Source organism: Mirounga angustirostris, unplaced genomic scaffold (genome assembly GCF_029215605.1).
Source record: "Mirounga angustirostris isolate CCGP_5_RB_7025 unplaced genomic scaffold, mMirAng1.0.hap1 SCAF_5, whole genome shotgun sequence".
Classification (NCBI taxonomy): domain Eukaryota; kingdom Metazoa; phylum Chordata; class Mammalia; order Carnivora; family Phocidae; genus Mirounga; species Mirounga angustirostris.
In genome coordinates this window covers 46,610,561-46,631,900 of record NW_026991713.1, presented here as the reverse complement: position 1 = coordinate 46,631,900, position 21,340 = coordinate 46,610,561, and the positions used below count along the sequence as shown (strand labels likewise).

At 35.1% G+C, this 21,340-nt stretch overlaps 1 protein-coding gene across 25 annotated transcripts in view; it reads right to left on the bottom strand.

Annotated features, from left to right (window-relative positions):
- The window catches only part of LOC129045780 (uncharacterized), a 202,396-nt gene that overhangs the window by 95,028 nt on the left and 86,028 nt on the right, over positions 1-21,340 (bottom strand). For 21 of the 25 annotated variants that reach the window (XR_010411439.1, XR_010411445.1, XR_010411443.1 and 18 more), the window contains one exon: positions 11,345-11,374. Coding sequence is in view for 3 of the 25 variants with exons in the window: in XM_064590894.1 (XP_064446964.1) it covers positions 11,345-11,374 (30 nt within the window). In the remaining 22 variants the exon portion in view is untranslated. Of the gene's footprint in view, position 1; positions 804-11,344; positions 11,375-15,798; positions 16,036-16,456; positions 16,967-21,340 lie in introns of those variants that run through there. The other 4 variants (XR_010411441.1, XR_010411455.1, XR_010411440.1 and 1 more) reach the window with 3 other exon arrangements.

The window sequence follows — 21,340 nt, the reverse complement described above, 5'->3', positions numbered from 1 at the left end:
GAAGAAAAACCTTATTTGATCTGATGTAATTAAATCAGTAGTCTCATTTTATGATTTAGATATACATAATCTTAGAATACAATCATTTTGGTTTATTATTAATTTGGACTATGTTGAGAAAATCATTTTTGCTATTAAAAGAACCTACCAAATTTATTCTCTGAATTGTGGACAGGTAAATTTAATTATCAGTCTCTTTAAATTTCCTTTAGAAATATCCTTTCAAACATCAAATCATAAAAGCCAAGACTGATGTTTTGACTAACCTAAAATGCAATGATCAGTAGGTGCATAAAAAATAATTTAAAATGCTGTTCCAGATAAATTTGAGAAGACATAAAAATGTGACAAAAAGAAAACACCTCAACTCCATCATTGGAAGACATGGCTGGAACAAGAATCAGCAATAATGCCAAATAAGAAACATGAAAGTCAACCAACCATAATTTCACAAAAGTCAAAACTGAGTCTCAGAAAGGCTGAGTGATTAACTTTTGATCATATTTCTTGTCATTGGCAGGAGTCTAAATCCAGGTTTCTTTACTTCCAGTCCTGTGTTGTTAATGGTTGTTGTTTCCATTAAATTACCTATGGTAGGGCTGATCACATCTGTTATGGATGTCAATGGCCAATCTAATTGGTCAGTCATCATTACCCAGATGATCAAAATGATTAGGAAGGTTGACCTTTCTGTTTCATTCACTTCTGATAAATAGATCTTAACCTTGTCATAACCACCCTGGCTTTTCAGCTTGATTGTGTGAACATAAGTCCATCAACCTTTCCAGTTTTCCATTTTAATCCTGGGGAAAAAAGAATTAACAGAGCTTAATATAGTATGTAGGGTTGTGTAAGTCAAAGAATGAGAAAATCTCACCTTTTTTTTTTTTAAAGATTTTATTTATTTATTTGACAGAGAGAGACACAGCGAGAGAGGGAACACAAGCAGGGGGAGTGGGAGAGGGAGAAGCAGGCTCCCTGCAGAGCAGGGAGCCCGATGTGGGACTTGATCCCAGGACCCCGGGATCATGACCTGAGCCGAAGGCAGTTGCCCAACCGACTGAGCCACCCTGGTGCCCAAAGAATGAGAAAATCTCACCTTTGTAAAGCACTTCACAGATGATGATGAAGTGCTTTCATATATATTACAACTCTATGAGATACTATTCCCACTTTGCGGGTAAGGGATATGAACTATACAGTTGAGTTGCAGAGCCAGACTAGAAATGAGTTCTTCTATATTCAAATCCAATGTTCTTTTGATATTCTACCTTTTGCAAAGCACTTAAGAAATTATTTACTTTCCATTATAATGGATTATAATTAACTCATGTCCAGAAAGAAAATGAGTGAAGACCAAATGTTTTCCTCATCTATTATTATTCTAATACTTAGAATATAGGAACATTTAAACATTTATAGCAGAATGTATTAATTCACAACAAATATATTCTGAGCATTTACTATGTACTACAAGCAGTTAGTTATGAGGGGACAAACCTGTTGCTGGGAGTAATTTGTAAACTGTAAACACTGCTGTTGAGTGTTATTATTTTAAAAGGAAGCTCACAAATTAGTTAGAGCTTATAAATTCCTGGATATCACTAGACGAAGTCCCAAATTAAAGACTCAAAAATGCTTACTTAAAAGAAATCTTCCCAATCACCTGTTTCAATAACTATGTCCTCAAAATAAGGAAACTTAGAAGGGAGAAGTTAACTGACTAGCCAAATATCACTTCACCAGTTAGGATCAAAGCAAGATAATTGTTTTAGAAAAGGTTAAAGTTTCAGGATATGAAGAGCAGTCTTGAGACTTTATTTTGGAACTTTAACATCCAGGAATCCAACAAGTATTTGACATGTCTGAAGCAAGTCGTTATAAAACATAAAAGAAGCCCCTAGTTTCTTTTACAGTAATATGGCAATTCCCTGGTCCCTCCTACCTTCCCCCTTGCAATTGCAGAAAGATGACTAATGGGTTTCACACAAAAGAGCTATCAATATTGGAAGGTGCCTGACACAGTGATCAGACAAAATTAGAGCATTTACATTTCAACTTCTTCATCGTCATTGTCGTCATCATCATCCTCGTCATTGTTGTTGTTGTTATTGTTTCACAGAAGTGAAAAATATTGCTGGTGTTGATATACTCCCCAGTAAAGCTCAAGTTATCACTTTCAACTGTTATACCAGGATACTTTGAGCTGGGAATTTTTAAAAGTTGTTTTTTCCTTAGCACATTAGCGGACAAACACAAAACAGTCAAAGAGCATGACTTTGTATGGAATTAATGGAATGTAAATAAATGAGATGTGATCAGTAAGTGAATGCTTTATTATCAGTACACTTTCTTCATATCAAAGTTTCCTCATAATTCAAAGCAATCTCAACTATCTATCATTAACTTCCAGTGTAGGAAATGGAGAAACCCATTAATAAGCACTACTTGTGAAATAGGCATCTATATTCTTTTAAATCAGTGAAACACCATAAGCATAGAACCTAAGCATTTGTGATTGTTGTCAAGCAACTGGGTATCCATTCACTTTACTGAGTGGCAAATAACAAAAGAATGCAAACAGATATTATTTACTGGCCCACTCAACTGCTCTTTAAAAAACCTGTCTCGAAATACCCTGCAAAGTGTATACAGGAGGACAAAAGGAGAATGAGACAAATGAGGAAATCAGATGTCAGCTCTACTTAGCTTTAACACCAGATTGGCCTTTCCTTTGTCTACTCTGGGCATCAGGGTCCCAGCTACAAATGTTAATTGGGTCCACCAAATTTGGATATTTCACCTAATTAAAATTTTTGAGGATTTGTTTGCAAAAGCACTAAGTTAAAAGAATGAAACCTCCTCTGTGGAGGTTTAACTAACAGGCATAAATGTACACAGTGAATTAAAAATTGAGTAATAGGAATAAATATTCATAGCAAATTACAAATCCCACTTCACTGGGCATCAATAAAACACAATAAAATTACTAATGTGGGTAGATTCTTTGTCCTCTATGTTAAAGTATAATTTTCAAAAAAAAAAAAACAAAAAGGAAAATCATGACTATAAAGCAAATATGAAATTAACACATGTAGAAGATTTTATTTAACTCATTAACTAATGAGAGAACCAGTAAGATGTATGACAATTCAAAATGCATTTAAGAAGCTGGGTATTTATAGGAAATTTAACAAAGCAATGTTAAGATTGCTGGTTTAAATATAAACTGATAATGACCAATGGGCCATAAATCTCTGGGGTTATCTCTTCTACCCGTCTCCACCACCATCTCAACCTGACCAAGTCTTTAAGTTAACAGAGCAAACTTACTAAGTCTGGGTCTTCAGTCAATAGTAAGCCTTGCTATGAACTATGCACATTCCCTGCACAATCCTTGAGGGGTCTTTGTGCCTGTTTATATTGAAAAACATGATGTCCATTGTGTATGTGTGTCTGTATGCATGCACATGCCTTATTTCAAGTTTTGAAATTTTGGGTAATTCTTCTGGCATGTTCTTTCCTTACTTAGCTTTTTCAGGACCATAATCTAGGTGGGTCCCAACTTGAGATCAGGATAAATATTCTAATCAACCAAGAGTTTTTATTTTCTCTGCCTGCTTTATTTAATAGTCGGTCATTAAAAGTACAACTTTCTGGGCATCTGGGTGGCTCAGTCAGTTAAGCCTCTGCCTTTGGCTCAAATCATGATCCTGACTCCCTGCTCAGCAGGGAGCCTGCTTCTCCCTATTTTTCTCCCTCTCCCTCTGCCCCTCCCCCCACTCATGCTCGTGCTCTCTCTTGCTCTCAAATAAAATCTTTAAAAAAATAAAAAAAAAAATTAAAGTATAATAATTTTCAAACCCAGCTGCATAGATTTCATCAAATATAATTTCTATTCTATAGGTTTTCTGTTTCTACCTAATTTTGCATAAGTCCATGGAATTAAGGAAATGTCAGAGATGTGCCCATTATATGTGAATATTCATTGTTCAAGCTTCCTGAAAAATGTCTGAGAGTGCCTTCTGTAATTGTATTTGGGGTAACTCTGGAGATCTCACTAGCTTTAGGTAGCAGGGAGAAAAACCTATCTTTCAGGCTAACCTCCAACTTGGAAGACTTTCTCTCATTACTCAAAATCCATCTCTTCTGTGGTCATTTATTGCTTTTTCACTTTATATGTTCCCTTCCCACTCTATTTCTTTGCCTCTCTCCAAGTAAATCTGACTATTTTCTACAATTTTTAAGGTTACCTATTTTATAGCCTCTTACACATATATCATTTAAAAATGGAAAATAAAGAATGTTATTAAATGCAACTGTAACTCAACCTGAAATCACTCCTCATTCCTGAAATGGAAAATAAGCAGAAATTTGAAAAACAGACAATTGAGTCATCCTTTTACTTAAATTTGTAATTTAACTTCTGGTTATTCCTTTATGATAGTTTTACTTGAAATGGAATTATAGCTTCAAAGGTGATGAACTCTGGAGTGAGACACAGGATTATGTCCCCCTCTCCCTATTTCCCCTCCTCTTCTGACTGGCTTTGTAACCTTGGTATGTTCATCTGTAATGTGGGCATCATATTATAGAGTTGTTAAATAATATATTAAAAAAATTAGACCAGGCCTATAGCTCAATAAATGGTAGTAACCAAAACCACCACCTCACCCCTACCCCACTTCATCATGTATTCTATTTATTTATCTATTTTTAATGATTGCATTTATTTATTTATTTATTTATTTATTTGAGAGACAGAGAGAGAGAGAGCAGGAGAGAGAATCTGAAGCAGACTCCGTGCTGAGCACAGAGTCTGATGTGGGGCTTGATCCCACGACTGCAACATCATGACCTAAGCTGAATCCGTGAGTTGGACGCTCAACTGACTGAGCCACCCAGGTGCCCCCATGTATTTTATTTAAATGTCATCTCTTTATAGAGGCCTTCCTTGCCCATCATTTCTACCCCAAATATTCCCTACCAGAGTTCTCAGCTTGTTTCTTTTAAAGCATTTTTACAATTTATCTTTTCTGTCTTGTCCATGGGACTGGAAGCTTCAACAAGCAGAGGTAATAGATACCTCATTCACCACTGTGTATCCAGAACCTAGCCCAGTGCCTAGCATATAGTAAACATTTAGTAAATATTTGACAGTAAGTGAATCTAAGCCCCACATAGGGCTTCATCACCCACATCATAGAACAGGACTTGTCATTAAAAAATGTGGAAACTCTCTTTTTCCCCTCAGCCTTTGCCACTGTCAGGGAATTGAGAAAAGGATTTCTGGATGCATAAATAGTGCCAATTTTCTTTATGTCATGTGCCAAAGGTATATTATAAGGACATAGAATATTTCTGAATATTGTATAATTAGTGAATATTAAAATGTACAAACTTATTCAACTCAATAACAACAACAACAACAAAACACAACAATCTGACTTTAAAATATGCAGAGGAACTAAACAGACATTTTTCAAAGATATCCAAATGGCCAACAGGTATATAAAAAGATGCTCAACATCACTAAACATCAGGGAAATGTAAATCAAAAGCACGATGAAGTATCATCTCACACCTGTTAGAATGGCTATCATCAAGAAGACAAGAGGTAACAAGTATTGGTGAGGATGTGGTGAAAAGGGAACACTTGTGCACTGCTGGTGGGAATGTAAATGTTTCAACCATTAAGGAAAACAATATGGAATTCCTCAAAAAATTAAAAATAGACCTACTTTTTGATCCAGGAATTCCATTTCTGGGTATATATCCAAAGGAAGTAAACAGGATATCAAGATATATATGCACTCCCACATTTATTGCAACATTATTCATAATAGTCAAGACATAAAAACATCCTAAGTGGCCATCTATGGATGAGTGGATAAAGATGTGTGTGTGGAGAAATGATGCACACACACACATACACAAAATATTTTATATATATAACAGAATATATATTTCATATAATTTATAAATTATGTATGTATATATAATCCTGACATTTGCAACAACATGGATGAAACTTGAGTACATTATACTAAGTGAGATAAATCAAACAGAAAAAGACAAATACTATATGATATTCAGTGGACTCTAAAAAGGCAAACTCATAAAAACAGAGATTAAAATGGTGGTTACGAGGAAGGGTTGGGGGATAGGACACATGTTGTTTAAGGATACAAACTTGCAACAAGTAGTATATAAACCCTAGAGATCTAATGCACAGTAAAGTGAATATAGACACTAATATTGTATTATACTTATCAAACTTGCTAAGAGACTTAGCAAATTAATTATTATAGCCATTAAAAAGAAATTATAATTATTTAACATGATAGAGGTGCTAATTTTTGCTATAGTGGCAATCATATAATAATATATTAATGTATCAAATTAACATTTGAATACCTTACATTTACATAATATTATACGTCAAATATATTTCAATTTTAAAAGATGTACAAATGTCCATAAATACCTAAATATAAATGAAATTGTTTAACTTACAAGCATTCTTAAATGCAAGAGATTATCAAGGTAGCTCACTCCTTAATCATATACTATGCTTTTCTTCTCAAGGATGACAGATTAGATTCCTAGATGTATAAATTATAGGCATCTATCACTCTCATTTGTCACCCAGCATTTAGATATCTTTCTTCTCTGCATTTCGTTTAACACACCCAAGATTTTAGCAAACTCAAAAAAAAAAAAAGACATCAATATAGAAAATATATATATGCTTATATGAAATGCATACTATAATAAATGTCCTGGGTGTGGTGCTGACAGAGCCTAGTTTTCCAAAACATACTTAGTCAAATGACATCCACAGAATTACTTCATAAGTCTACTAATCTGATAACGCCTGCCCTCATTATCTATTCTTATTCAATCTTCTGGGAATTCCAGCTCACTTTATCAGAATAAAACTAAATGGACATTCTGTTCTCATCATTTCTATCCTAATGAGAGAGGTTCTTATTATTTCTGCATCTTAATTGTTTCAAGTAGTCAAACTCAGGCCGAAGATCGAGCTTAAGGTCAAAACCAATGGGAAAGACAAATACCTTCAAAACTGAAGGTAAAGTGGCTTAAATAAGGCCTTGAGTTCTGGGTTGAAGAAAAGCACTGAATTCATGATGGAAAACTTCAGAATGAGCTAACATAAGTATATTTGAGATTAAGTCATAGGAATTCAAACAGATGTAAATCTATACACATCAATTTATCCTTTTATTTTCTACACTGTTTGATTAAACTACATGAAGGGACTGTGTTTTACAGTGTAGTTTCATTTAGTTACTCTTTGTTTTTAACATATTTTTCCATTTAAACAATTAAAACAAAGAGCTAAAGAGAGAAAAAAGAATACACATTGTAATATGAAACCATTTCAGGCACAACTTCTGCCTTAAATGGTTCCATATAAATTAAAATGACACATAGGACAGATGGTGCAGAAGAAGTTTCACATGGGAATTTTAAAACTTAGTGATATGAATTGGTTGAATCTCATGTGCTTCTGTTGAAAAAATATCAGAACGATACAAAACCTTGAAAGTAAGTATTAGTCATTATGTGGTCTTGGCCTAAAAAAATTGAACCTAGAGAATTTCATCTAGCAAATGGAAAAGTACTATCTTCTAAAGTCCATTTAAAATCATTTTGTTTCCTGGTGCAGCCACTCTGGAAAACAGTATGGAATTTCCTTTAAAAAGTTAAAAATAGAACTACCCTATGGCCCAGCAATTGCACTACCAGGTATTTATCCAAAGGATACAAAAATACTGATTTGAAGGGGTATATGCACCTCAATGTTTATAGCAGCACTATCAATAACAGCCAAATTGTGGAAAGAGCCCAAATATCCATTGACTGATGAATGGATAAAGAAGATGTACTACATAGATACAATGGAATATTACTCAGCCATCAAAAAGAATGAAATATTGCCCCAATTGCAATGATGTGGATGGAGCTAGAGTGTATTATGCTAAGTGAAATAAGTCAGAGAAAGACAAATACCATATGATCTCACTTATATGTGGAATTTAAGAAATAAAACAGATGAATATAGGAGAAGGGAAGGAAAAATAAAATAAGATAAAAACAGAGCAGGAGGCAAACCATAAGAGACTCTACAGTTAAGAGAACAAACTGAGGGTTATTGGAGAGGAGGTGGGTGGGAGGATGGGCTAAATGGGTGAGGAGGGCACTTGTTGTGATGAGCACTGGGTGTTATATGTAAGTGATGAATCACTAAATTCTACTCCTGAAACTGATACTACACTATATGTTAACTAACTTGAATTAAAATAAAATCTTGGAAGAAAAAAATAAATAAAGCCATTTTGTTTCATCAGATTCAAATATATTATGAAACAAAGAGGACTTGGTGTGATCACAAAGCTCTAGGTTGAGAGAATCAAGAGACCCAGATTCTAGCCATACTCTATTACGCCAAGAAATTGTAACCTCACCTCTCCAGGACTCAGTTTTTTATCTGTAAATTGAAGGAATTAATTAGATCATACTATACTTAGCATAGCTCTAAATGCCAGCTTTAATGTTCTAGAGGTCAATATTTCCTATGAACCTCATAATGTTCAAACCATCCCACTTACCTTAATAGAGAAAGCCTTTCATGGATACTTTTCCTCTTATCATACACTATTTGCAAAAAAGCCTCCTACTGGCTGGGCATTGAGAGCACTAAACATGGACTTAATGTCTTCACAATTTTGGCTAGGCATGCCTTTTCTTTGGTCTCAAATGCTGCAGTATCATAGTGGCTTTGAGATCAGATAAACCTGAGCTGAAATGTTGGCTTCACCAGTAACTAGCTTATGGCCATCTTGAGGAAGTCACGTAATGTCTCTGATATTTAGTTTCCTTACCAGTAAAATAAACATATTAGTAGTATCTTTACCATAAGGCTTTGTGAGGATTAAATGAGATGACACATAAAAAGCCTTAGGTGTGGTACCTGCCACATGTGTTCAATTATTATTATTGACTATCTCTTCCTACTTAGATATGTAATATGGATTTGTGTAGTTGTGAGGACTTTTGGCTTACACTTGAAGAGAGCAGAGGATGGTATAGTAGAGTGAGTTAAAGGGAGGGGGGCTGGGGAGGAGCAAAAGTAAAATACTTACAGGCTTCAAAAAGAAAATCTGCAGGACAGTTATTTTTAAAAGTCTATTTGTAAAAAATTAAGAGTTGCTAAGGGAACTCTTGTCTTGTTCCTATTTAGCAAATTGGTGACCAAACACATGTTCAGAATTAGAAGAATTTCCAAACTAGGCTCAGTAAATCCCAAATTTGGATTATTGCATTAAAGACCACCTTCTGCAAATGAAAAGATACATACCAAAATATTAATAATGGATACCTCTGGGTGGTAGGAGTATAGGTAATATTTATTTGCTCCTTTATATATACTTCATTTTTCAAGTTATTATTTTCTAAATAAAGGTATTATTTTATAATTAGAAGATTAATCATTATTAAATATGTAATAACTGGAGAAAAAGGATAGGATCTTTCATGGATCTGTTCTTCAAACATCTTAGATTCTCCAGCTACTGTTTAGTATTTGCACTTTTTCCCCCGGTTAATAAAGTAATTATTTAACCCTCCTCTGGGTCTGTAGCATCAAAGTCACTGCCTCAAAGACTGAAATTCTAAGATGATTTCAACACATCAAGTACTCGCACTGGGATACAGTACAGAGATTCAAGTTAGAAGTGAGTGGGAAAAGTGGGCAAACAAATTTAAAAAAAAAAGTTACACACTTACTCTCTTACAAAGACACATACACACCTATAAACATACACACAAATACATACATACTCATGCCAACACATACATACATACAGTGCCCCATCTCACTTCCTGTTGCTTTTTGTACTGGGTAAGGTTTGATTATTGCTAATGATACCCAGCTGTGCCAGTTCCTTGGGCTCTTTACCCATGTTTTCCTTTCTCTCAAATGTAATTTCTCTTGCATTTAAATAGTCTTTTAAAATGAGGCCATTCTGACAGACCCTGATCTGGCATATGGTTGGCAAATATCCAGTGAGTTTAGGATGCTTAGCCAGATAATTCAGATACCACAGATGCGGCCTCTACTTAAATGACCTTAAACGGACTCCAAGGTCTAGAGGCTGAAGTCACGCTAAGAAACCAAATTAGAAGTCATAGTTAATGGGAAAGTGCTTTAGCCCCCAACCTATTCACCTAGGAATGGGCAAATGCTCAGAATTACTAAAGACTTCTAAGGAGAGCTAGCTTTATATATTTATGTCTTTTTAGAGTTGGAGGGGAAATTAGAAACCATGCAGTCTGACCACTTCCTTTTCACACATGAAAAAAAAAACAAAAACAAAACCCAGAGATGCTAAGTAGTTCACAGAGAGCCATCATGTCTCTTCACACCTTGAGTCAGATGTGAGTCTTGGTTGTAAGCAATAGAAGCCTCCCTGGCTAACCTAAGCAAGAATGTGTTGGAAGACAATGAAGTTCTCACAGAGGGGAAGCAAAAGCCTGAAGTGGCAAGATGAGAAAGGACAAAAACCAGGAAGCTGTAGTGGTCTCAGGAATAGGCACTGTTCAATTGTTTTGGCAGAGAGATTTCGTAGAACAAGAGGAGCCAACGATTGTTTTCCCCACATCCTTGAATTATTCCATTAAAGAGTCAAAGAACCAGGAAGAAAGAGTCAGACTGACTCTTGTGTTGTCTGCCTACTCCTCAGTACCTTGATTTATAGTCTCATCAAGTATTCACTTAATAGCTGAAAGGTAATTCCACAAAAAGAAATGGGAATACTATTATACTATTACTCAAGAGGCGCCTGGGTGGCTCAGGCAGTTAAGTGTCTGCCTTTAGCTCAGGTCATGATCCCAGGGTCCTGGGATCAAGCCCCTCATCATCAGGCTTCCTGCTCAGTGGGGAGTCTGCTTCTCCTTCTCCCTCTGCCTCCTCCCCTCCATTCATGCGCTCTCTCAAATAAACAAATAAAATCTTAAAAAAAAAAAAAAAAAAAAAAGGATGGAAAAGGGGGTGTGAAAGGAGAGGTCAGGAACACCAAAGAAAAACATTGTCTTTTTCACATTTCTGTCTAGTCTTGACCCAACTATAAGGCAAATACAGCTTTGCATTTTTTGTTCTACAGTCTTTTAGCTAAACCTCCTAATCTGCAGCGTTTACTAAGCAGCTGAAGATTAGTGGCTTTCTATAGGGACCCTAGTCAGGTGAGCCAGTTTTTCTCAATTTAAGACCGTGAAAAGGGCATAGAAAAATTCAGTCAGAGGAAAAGAAAACACTTACCAATGGTGTCCTTTTCCCTCAAATAGCTTTCTGAAATAGGAGAAATAAAAATTGATTAATACCTTTCAATTTACCAAGAATAAGGCTTGCTTTCCAAAATTTTTGCACAGTGACAAAAATTTATAGCAATACTAATGTTCAGGACAGAAATTGTGCAGATTCAGAGATTCTCATTGTTATATAATCCTAAAGTAATTGGAAACAGGCTCTTTATTTTCTTTCTCTCTCGTTCAAAACCCATATTCAACATATAGTTTCTGGAAGAAGAAAAGCACTAACATTGTTTGACTACCACACATAAATCCTTCTGTCACGCCTTTCCTAGAAAGAACTTTCTCAATAAAACACTTTTTCAAGAAATCACTCTCAGGGGGCGCCTGGGTGGCTCAGTCGTTAAGCGTCTGCCTTCGGCTCAGGTCAGGATCCCAGGGTCCTGGGATCGAGCCCCGCATCGGGCTCCCTGCTCGGTCGGGAGCCTGCTTCTCCCTCTCCCACTCCCCCTGCTTGTGTTCCCTCTCTAGTTGTCTCTCTCTCTCTGTCAAATAAATAAATAAAATAAATAAATAAATAAATAAATAAATAAAATCAATCTTTAAAAAAAAAAAGAAATCACTCTCAGGCTTTGCTTCAAGGGAGAACCCAACCTAAGAATATAGGCAGACATAGAGTAATATGTTAATATCTCTAATATATATGTTTGATAGAAGTAATCAGGGCCTTAGCCAGAAACTGACATTCTGTTCAGAAACGTTTATCCTTATTTCCAATATAGTATGTACTTCCTCCACAATAACTTTTCAACATAAAGTGCAACTACAGAATTTGTGTGGTTTCCTAAGCAGAAAAAAAAAAAAGAGACAATTAAGATAATTAGATGATTTACTACCAAAAATGCATGGACTAACTCTGAAGCATGGTTTTTGGAGCTAGACTGAGCTGGGTTTGAATCCAGCTTTAACATTAGTAGCCATGTATTCATTAAAAAAAGAATACCTTTTTTTGCTGGGATTTTTGAGAATTAGATTTATTTTAGATAAAATACTTGGACCCAAAATATATTGGTTACCAATGGTGTTCTGGAGCCCACTCCCAACAGCTTACAATAGGGGCTTATACCAATTTCTTCCCAGCTCCATGGTCAGTGATATCACATTGATTGCTCAAAATTGGCTACGGTGGGAGTATTACATGACGGAAATTGGCAAATGCTGGAAATCAAGACTCCCATTCACCCCAGAGCTGCTTGTTAAACATATATCAGCACATCACTGCCTTAATCTATAATTCAAGTCTAGACATTCAGGTCATGATCTCAGGATCATGAGCTGTAGACTCACATTGCCTACTAAAGTTCTCCTGAATGCCCCACAAGAATTTAAAACTAGGGCTGGCTGGCTGGCTCAGTCAGAAGACCATGTGACTCTTGATCTCAGGGTTGTGAGTTTGAGCCCAATGTTGGGCATAGAGATTTCTTAAGTAAATAAAACTTCAAAAAAAATTTTTTTAAATAAAACTCAATACTCCACAATAAAACTCATCTCCTCTTCCATCCCTCTGTTCATTTCCGTTGGTGGAATAACATGCCTCCCAGAAATGCAAAGTAAAAATCCAAGAGTTATTTCTTTACATCTCCCTCACCTTTATCCCCACCGCCAGTCTAAAAAAAAAAAAAAAAAAATGCAAACAAACAAAAACTTGCGATTTTACGCTTCCTAACAATTTCTCCAACTGTATACTATTCCCCAAGATCAGACCCTTTTCTACTTTGGCCTGGAAATTCCAGCAGCTTTCTAATTACTCCCCTTACAATTCACCTTTCATATCACCTCAGATTAAGTTTTTCAAAAGTCGATCTGACCACCATTCTTCTGCCTAACATCCTCCCAGGTTCTATACTGTTTATAGGATAAAATCTAAGCTCCTTAACTTTGGCATCAAAGCCCTTTGTCATCTTGCTTTAGTTTATATTTCAACGTTCTCACTTACCATTCCCTACTTTGAAGCTTACATTTCAGTCACTGACTACTGACTCACAGTATTGTTTCATGCTCTGGGGATGAATTTCCTTCAGTACATAATAATCACATGTATTGGGGCGCCTGGGTGGCTCAGTCAGTTAAGCGACTGCCTTCGGCTCGGGTCATGATCCTGGAGTCCCGGGATCGAGTCCCGCATCGGGCTCCCTGCTCAGCGGGGAGCCTGCTTCTCCCTCTGACCCTCCCCTCTCTCATAAGCTCTCTCTCTCTCTCATTCTGTCTCAAATAAATAAATAAAATCTTTAAAAAATATATATATTAAAAAAATAATAATAATCACATGTATTGAGCAACTAAGGTAAACTATGGGTAAACATTCTATTCTTTTTTTAATCAAAAGCTATAATATTTATTCAAATCTGAAATATGTATTTAATATATCTAGAATATCTTCCATCATTCCAATAATGTCACTATTATAAATTGCAATAGATTGCAAAACTGGCAATGAATTCTTCCCATCCTTATATATACATCATTTTGCAACGTGACTTTACAGCTCCTTCCATTAAGAGGTGGAGTCTCTTTCTCCAGTCCTTGAAATTAGGCTTGGCCATGTCTCTTGCTTTGGCCAATGAGACATACACACAAGAAGCAAGCAGGGCCTTGAAAATGCTTATGCATTAGGGCTGCTCTCTTGCTGCTCTTAGGAACCCTATGACCACTATAGTGTGATAAAGCCTAGCTTGATGCTGGATGTTAGGCTTGTGGTCAAGTCAGCCCTGGTGCCCCAGCTGACATCTAGCCCACTACCAGACATGTAGTGAGAGCATTCTACAACTTTCAGCCCCATCAAACTACCAAATGACCCTAGCTAAAGTCTGCCCAGGCCAGAAATCCTAGCCAACCCATAAAACCATGAGAAATAGTAGTTATTTTAAGCTCCTAAATTTTGGGTGGTTTGTTATGGAGCAAAAGTTGATTCCTGAAAAATACGAGTTTTTCTCTATAAGAACCACCTCTGCGGTTCACCAAAGTCTAAAGCAGCAAAATATAATAGTTCCTAGAAGTTAACAAATTATGAATTTGCCTTATGTGTAAAAGAATGTATAGTTCACTGATGAAATGAAAAAAGGAGTTACACATACATGTAAAGAGTTTTAATCAACAAACTGGCAGTGACAAACACCATACTACTGGTCATCTATCAAATATTTAAGTGATTATTCTATACCAGCCACTATGGTAGATTCCTTATATACAAAAATAAATATAATATATTAATTACTGCTATAATATAAAGGAGCCTGTAATCCACCTAGATGAAATAGCCATCTAAACAGATGGATGACTTTTAAAATAATTACTAATTCTCTCTATGAAAGTAATAATAGTATTATGGAAAAACAAAGACTATCAGGTATTCTGCCATCTAAAAGACAATGTTAAAGTAGTTTAATATTCTTTTTAAGCATATATCTTTTCATTCCTTTATGCATTTATATACTTAAAAATAGGATTATTTATATATAGAATTTTATAATCTGCTTTTTAAAATTATAGTACATTGTCAATATCTCCTCATAATATTAACTATTCTATAAAATCATTTTCATGGATGCATTGTATCCCATTATATAGATGTATCATATTTATTTAATCAATATTTTATTGTTAGGTGCTGATTTTTTCCAGTTTTTCTTTCTTCTTATTATTGTTACAATGAACCTGTGCAACTAAATCCATGGGCACATATATGATTATTCGTGAGAATTAAATAATGTAATAGACATAAGTTGTCGAGTAAGCACAAAAATAGCAGTAAGGGGAGGAAAAAGTGAATAGAAGCTTGCTAAGCATAGAGCGAGGGAAGTTTGAATGCAAAGGTCCTGAAGCAAGATCACAGCATATCTTCAGAGACTGGCAAGAAAAACATAAGACTTGAGCAGAGATCTCTTGGGGAAGAATAGTGCAGAGGAAGTTGGTAAGTTAATACAAGGATATCATACTAAAAATTTAGATTTTATTCTATAGCTTATGGGCAGCCTTTGAAACTTCTGTCTATAAAAGAATTCTTTAGTAGTAATATGGAAGAGTTGTTTTATTTTCCCAGGGATATATTCATAATGATATTTTCCTTTAAAATGGTTACTGTAAAGGATCCACTGCTTCCTTAAGAGTGATTTTATTATTCCTTGGGGCTAACAAATTTTCTGTGGATACATCTGTCTGTTTGTTAATGGAAGCAGTGGAAAAATTGGATTTGAAATCTTTACATGAAACCCTTAAAAAAACACATCTATCCCTCATATAGAATAGTATCTGTTTTTATTATAGCCATGGTCATATGGGATAGATTTAGTGGTAATTGTGAGAATCTTGATTTATAGCTTAGGCAATAGAGTAACAAGGACAGAAGTAAAAAGTGATAGCAAAATGGATAACCTATAAAACTTATATTTTTAGACAAAGCTTTACCTTGGCAATACTTTTGATCCATAGGGGTTAAATTCAGAAGTACAAAGTAACTATTGCACAACAGATTGGAGTGACTGGTTACATTGTCAGTCCAGCCGCATACTTGACAATCAGTCATGAAAATAACCAGTATGAACACGGAGGCCGTGCTTCAGCTCAGTCCACCCACTGACACAGCCATAGCGTATGGACAGTTGTGCTATTCCAGCCTATATAAGTTCATTGTCTTGATTATACCTGATAATAAACAGAAAATAATGTGATGCTAAATGAAAATAGCCTGGCCTAATCAGGGCACTCTGCTGAAAATCACTTTAATGCTATACTGAATGTTCACCATTGCAAAATTACAAGGTTCCCCAATTACAGTACTCACCATTATCAAACTGCTATTTGATAATTGTTATAACATCAAAGACTGGAGGCAAAGATCAAAGAATAAGAACTACAGATGTCAGCTTGCCCTTTCAAGCCCATCTCAATTTTTTCTAACCTTCCATCTCTCTTGCACATCATATTAAAGTAACTGCAGTGATAAATATCTCCGACATCTAGATATGAATTGGGTTTTTTTTTTTTTTTTGTGGACTTATTTACCTTGTGAAGAAGACTGTTATATGTAGATCTTATTAATCCTCCTTTATATAAATTTCTAAAGGAAATACAAGGATAAAGAAAGGTAGTATCCTGCCTTAGAGAGATCTTGACCCCCCACCCCTATACCTTTCTGTCAGTCATTCACTCTGGATTCTGCCATCACAAAGGATCCTGCCATATCTAATAGTCCAGCCTATCTGACCAGGTTGCTCTTCTCTAAAGGTCCTATATGTGTGCATATGAAATTCCTTCCCCACCACAATCCTCACTCCTCAGCACAGATACCCACCTAGCAAACTTCTTGTTGCTGACCAAGAACCAGCACAAAGTTCCCTTTTCTATGACAACTTCATAGGAGAATTCTACTTTTGTACTTACCACACCATGTCTGTCTTGTCAGTTTGGGCTACTTTCACAGAATACCATAAATTTAATGGCTTATAAGCAATAGAAATTTATTTCTCACAGTTCTGGAGGCTGGTCTGTCCAAAATCAAGGTACTAACAGATTTGGTGTCTCGTGAGAGCCCGCTTCCTGGTTCATAGACAGCAGTCTTCTGTCTGTCTGTCACCTGGTAGAAGAGGTGGAGAGTTTTCTGGGGTCCCTTTTATAAGGATACTAATCACATTCATGAGGGCTCCACCCTCATGACCTAATCACCTCCCAAAGGCCCATCTCCTAACACCATCACATTGGGGGTTAGGATTTCAACATATGACTTGGTAGTAGGATATAAACATTCAGTCCATAACATTGTCATAACAGTTTTAGAATCAATAAAAAAAAATTTTAGAATCAATTAAAAAAATAGAATTCAAAAAAATACCTTCCTGGAAACTTTAACTGTGTATTTTATGTGGAATATAAAAAGCTTATTTAAACTTTGAATCACTGGAAGAAATAAAGGAAATTCTTCGATTGTTATAAAAGATTATTCTGTGCTTGAGCCACCAATCTTCATTTTTGCTATTCGCATCTAAGCTTTGACATTTTAATTAAATGGCTACGCCATTGAATTGCATCTATTATCACCAAAAAATTATTCTCTACATTCACAAAAGGAACCATTGGTCACTACAGGGGCAGCCCTGGCCAGAGTAGGGAATTAGGCAGGGTTTCTTCTGATGTTCCCTTCTCTTCCATATCAGGGACTTTCCCAGGCCATCAATAAATAAACACAAATAATTTTTTAGAGACAACTTAAAACAAGAGAAAAATCATTAAAAGCAAGTAACTGAGAAGGGAATGAAAAAAATAGATAAACATAATTATATAATTATATAAGAAAAACAAGTCTCAGAGAGGCTACCATAATTAAATACAATATTAGGCATTAAGCTTCCTGGTAGCCATGGCAAAAAAGAAAAACATGGGGGGGGGCGGGCGGAGGAGGCTGAACAGTTAAAATACAAGCTCATTAAAATAAACACTTTCAGAACTCTTGAGAATTTCCCTCTTGAGTCTTCATAATATTGATATTTTCTTTAGAAGTAATAAACCATTTCAGAGATGTTCTTCCTTTGGTCATTTATATCAATCCAATTCCTCACTCAGTTTCATACACCTATATTCTCTGAACTTTCATATCTTTCTATATGCTGTTTCCTTTGAGTTTAATGCCCTTTTCTCTTTATCTTTGCCTAGATTACTCCTTATTGATCCTAATGTGTCAATCATTGCAAGAAGCCTTTCCCCACCCATTTCCCTCCTGGTTGTTCACAGGGGTGCTGAGGTCTCTGTCTGTCTCTGTGTCTGTCTGTCTTTCTCACTTTCTCTCTCACACACACCCCTCTGTTAAGTATCCCTCCTCATGCTATCATAGCACCTGGGGCATACTTCTATCCTAACACTTATAGATGCTAAACAGAGAAGTAGTTTAAGAATGACCAGGAAAAAGTTAACTATTGCTTGTGGCATTTAGTCCTTGTGATGCTCCTCCCAGTAGCCCTTAGATTCTTTATCTCTACAGTGAAGAATGGATTGGGCCCAAGGATCCTTAAAGATCTCTTCCAGTCCAATCATTAGATGATAGTTTATTGTTTTGTTTAAAAGTTTCAAGTTCATTAAAGTAGCAGCAAGGAAACTAACAGAAATAATAACATCAAGACAAAAGCAGACACAAACAAAACAACAACCACGACCCATTTCTTCTATGGCCACAAGAGAAACAGACATCTGGCCTATCCAACAACAAGATTTTTCATGCTCTAAGATTAAATGAACTATTTAAAGTGCCTAACACCATGCTTATTAGTTCCTTATCTCTTTCTTATTCTCTGCCTGAAAGGACTGGCCAACAGTTTAAGTGGAATAGGGATCACATGAAAGGTGTAAAGAAGCCCTATAAATAGGAAAGACATGAGGAAAGGTAAGATTAAAAATTTAAAAATTACTATTTTATATTTGCATGACACTCTATATCTTTCAAAGTACTTTGATATAAATTATGTGCTTTTGTTTTAACTATGAAATATGGATATCTTTTGTTAATTCCTTTAGTTTCTGTATTTCCTAAAGAATATTACATCGACTTATTGTCAAAAGATTAGTATATAGATCATATTTTATAGGGAAGTTTATATTATACCCTTGGGAATCAATTAACATAGTATGCTATGCAACCTTCCAGATGAGAGTTAGTAATGGAAAGCCAAAGGAATGAGCAGTATGCGATTATTTTCTACTTTGCTAAAAATATAAAAATAGTTGGACTCTTACTTAGCTTTAATTTAATCTTTTAATTCTAGAATAAATACAGAGTAGAGCATTACAAAAACAATTTGATTATTTATTTTCATAGTAGCGAACTTTCTCATTTATCTATCTTCTTTTACCAAAATAAGCTTTCAGATAAAATATTTTACAGTATCTTTTCAGCTTTGAAGTTTGTTTTTTTTTTTACAAATACATATTTACAGCAGGCTTGAATTTTTATGTACACAAAAATGGCAGAAATAACCCAATTATCAAATCTATTCCAGTTGATAAAAATAGGCAGCAAAACAGGGGAAATACAAAGTCTTTCAAAATACAATTTAAAAAAAACTAAAATAAGATAGTGCATGTTGGTTTTAGATAACTTTTGGTAGTAAAAGTAGAGGCATATTTGTTTAGATTTAAGTTGTTCTCTCTTCCATTGAGATTTATTTAATGATACAACATGATTAAATCATTTGCCATTTAAGTAAAACACATAATTTTCTATAACTTTCATTAAAATACATGCACATCATATTAGAGGAAATAGCAAGTTAATTATAGTTTTAGATGCAATTTATTTATTAGCAAAAGATACTCAATGAGAACATTTAACTGTTTAAATCTAGCAGAGGTTAAACAGAATACCAATATGCTTACTTTTAATGTTAAACAATATAATCTGATTTAAACTATAAAAATATAGTGTAATTAGCTTGAAGAATTTTATTTCACATTCTTTGCTTAGCCTCCAAATCCCCTAAGTCATAGCAATAATTTTATCCACAGATAAAATAACATTTTGCAAAATGCAAACATTCATCCTCTCCTTATGTTTTGACCTCAGAACATAGAAGATAGAATTCTGCTCAAGGTTGAGATGGGAGCACTGTGAGTCCTGAGAAAACACTTGAGTACCTCTGGGCTTACGGTGACCACTGGGATGAAGAGTTATTCCTCCCATCAATCAGAATCTTTTTGGGGGAAGGGGCTGAATTTTACTAGTCGGTAGGGACACCATGTTAAAGCTCAGTGTTCACGCATAGTATGCTCTCCTGGTCTCTCTTCCACTCTCTGGTTTCATATGGCCAGTGGGGTAAGAAAGCCAAGGCCTGGTCCTTTTACCCACTTGCAGAAGGAGGCTGGCCTTTCTTCTCTGTTCTTTCAATTACAATTGTGCAATACATTTTAAAATCTTGTTTGGATCTACGATTAAAATTTTATTTCTTAATTTCATTTCTTAAAATAGAACAGTTATCTATTTCTGGCTGAAAAAAAATATTTTAAAAACCATAAACATTAAAATGTGCTCATACAAGCCCTGGGTATTATAGAAGACTGATGAATCACTGAACTCTACCTCTGAAACTAATACATTATATGTTACTTAATTGAATTTAAATTGAAAAAATAATAAAAATAAATAAAATATGCTCATACATTTTGCTTTATTATTTTATTATTATATCAGAAGACACCACATTATCTACTATTGCTTTAAAAGTCTACTGGGTTATGGAAAAAGCAGATCTATATTTTTTCTGGAACATTAATATTATCTCTTATGCCATAAAATTGCTCAACTCCAAGAAAAAAGTAAAACCCCACTTCACTTGTAAACAAATACTTACTGTATCTTTGGAAAATAAAAATATGCAGTTAATTAAAAATAGTGCTATTATTACGTTAACTTCTTACATTAATCACTACAAAACACAGAAGAGTGATTTATGTTTTAGCTTGTTCCACTTCCCCTTTATGAGTCCCCTGAAACAGGAAATTACGTATTTCTCATTTTTTATCTCTAGTGCCAATCACAGTGTTACAAATCACATATTAAGTATTTTCTGGATAGACAGGGATGAATGGGATAGATGGAATGGATGGATAGGCTAATGGAGCAGATAAGGAGATGGATAAAATTGATGGATCGATGGGATCAATGGACAGAATAAGTGGGTGGGATAGATAAACAAATAGAGGGAATGAACGGATAGCTGAGTAGTTCAGAAGTTTAGGGGTTTGATAAGTCAAGGGACATGAACGTGCAATGTAAGTGTCAGTTCATTTAACATACGTTTACAACTCACCTCTAGATGCCAAATATGTGATGGGTGGTCAGGCTCACAGTAATGTAAGGGACAGAGACAGACAAAAGTAATAATGTAATAATATAATACAATAAGTACAAGAACAGAGGTAAGTAATAAGTCCTTAGAAGAGAAAGGGCTTTAGAAAAAGCATAGTA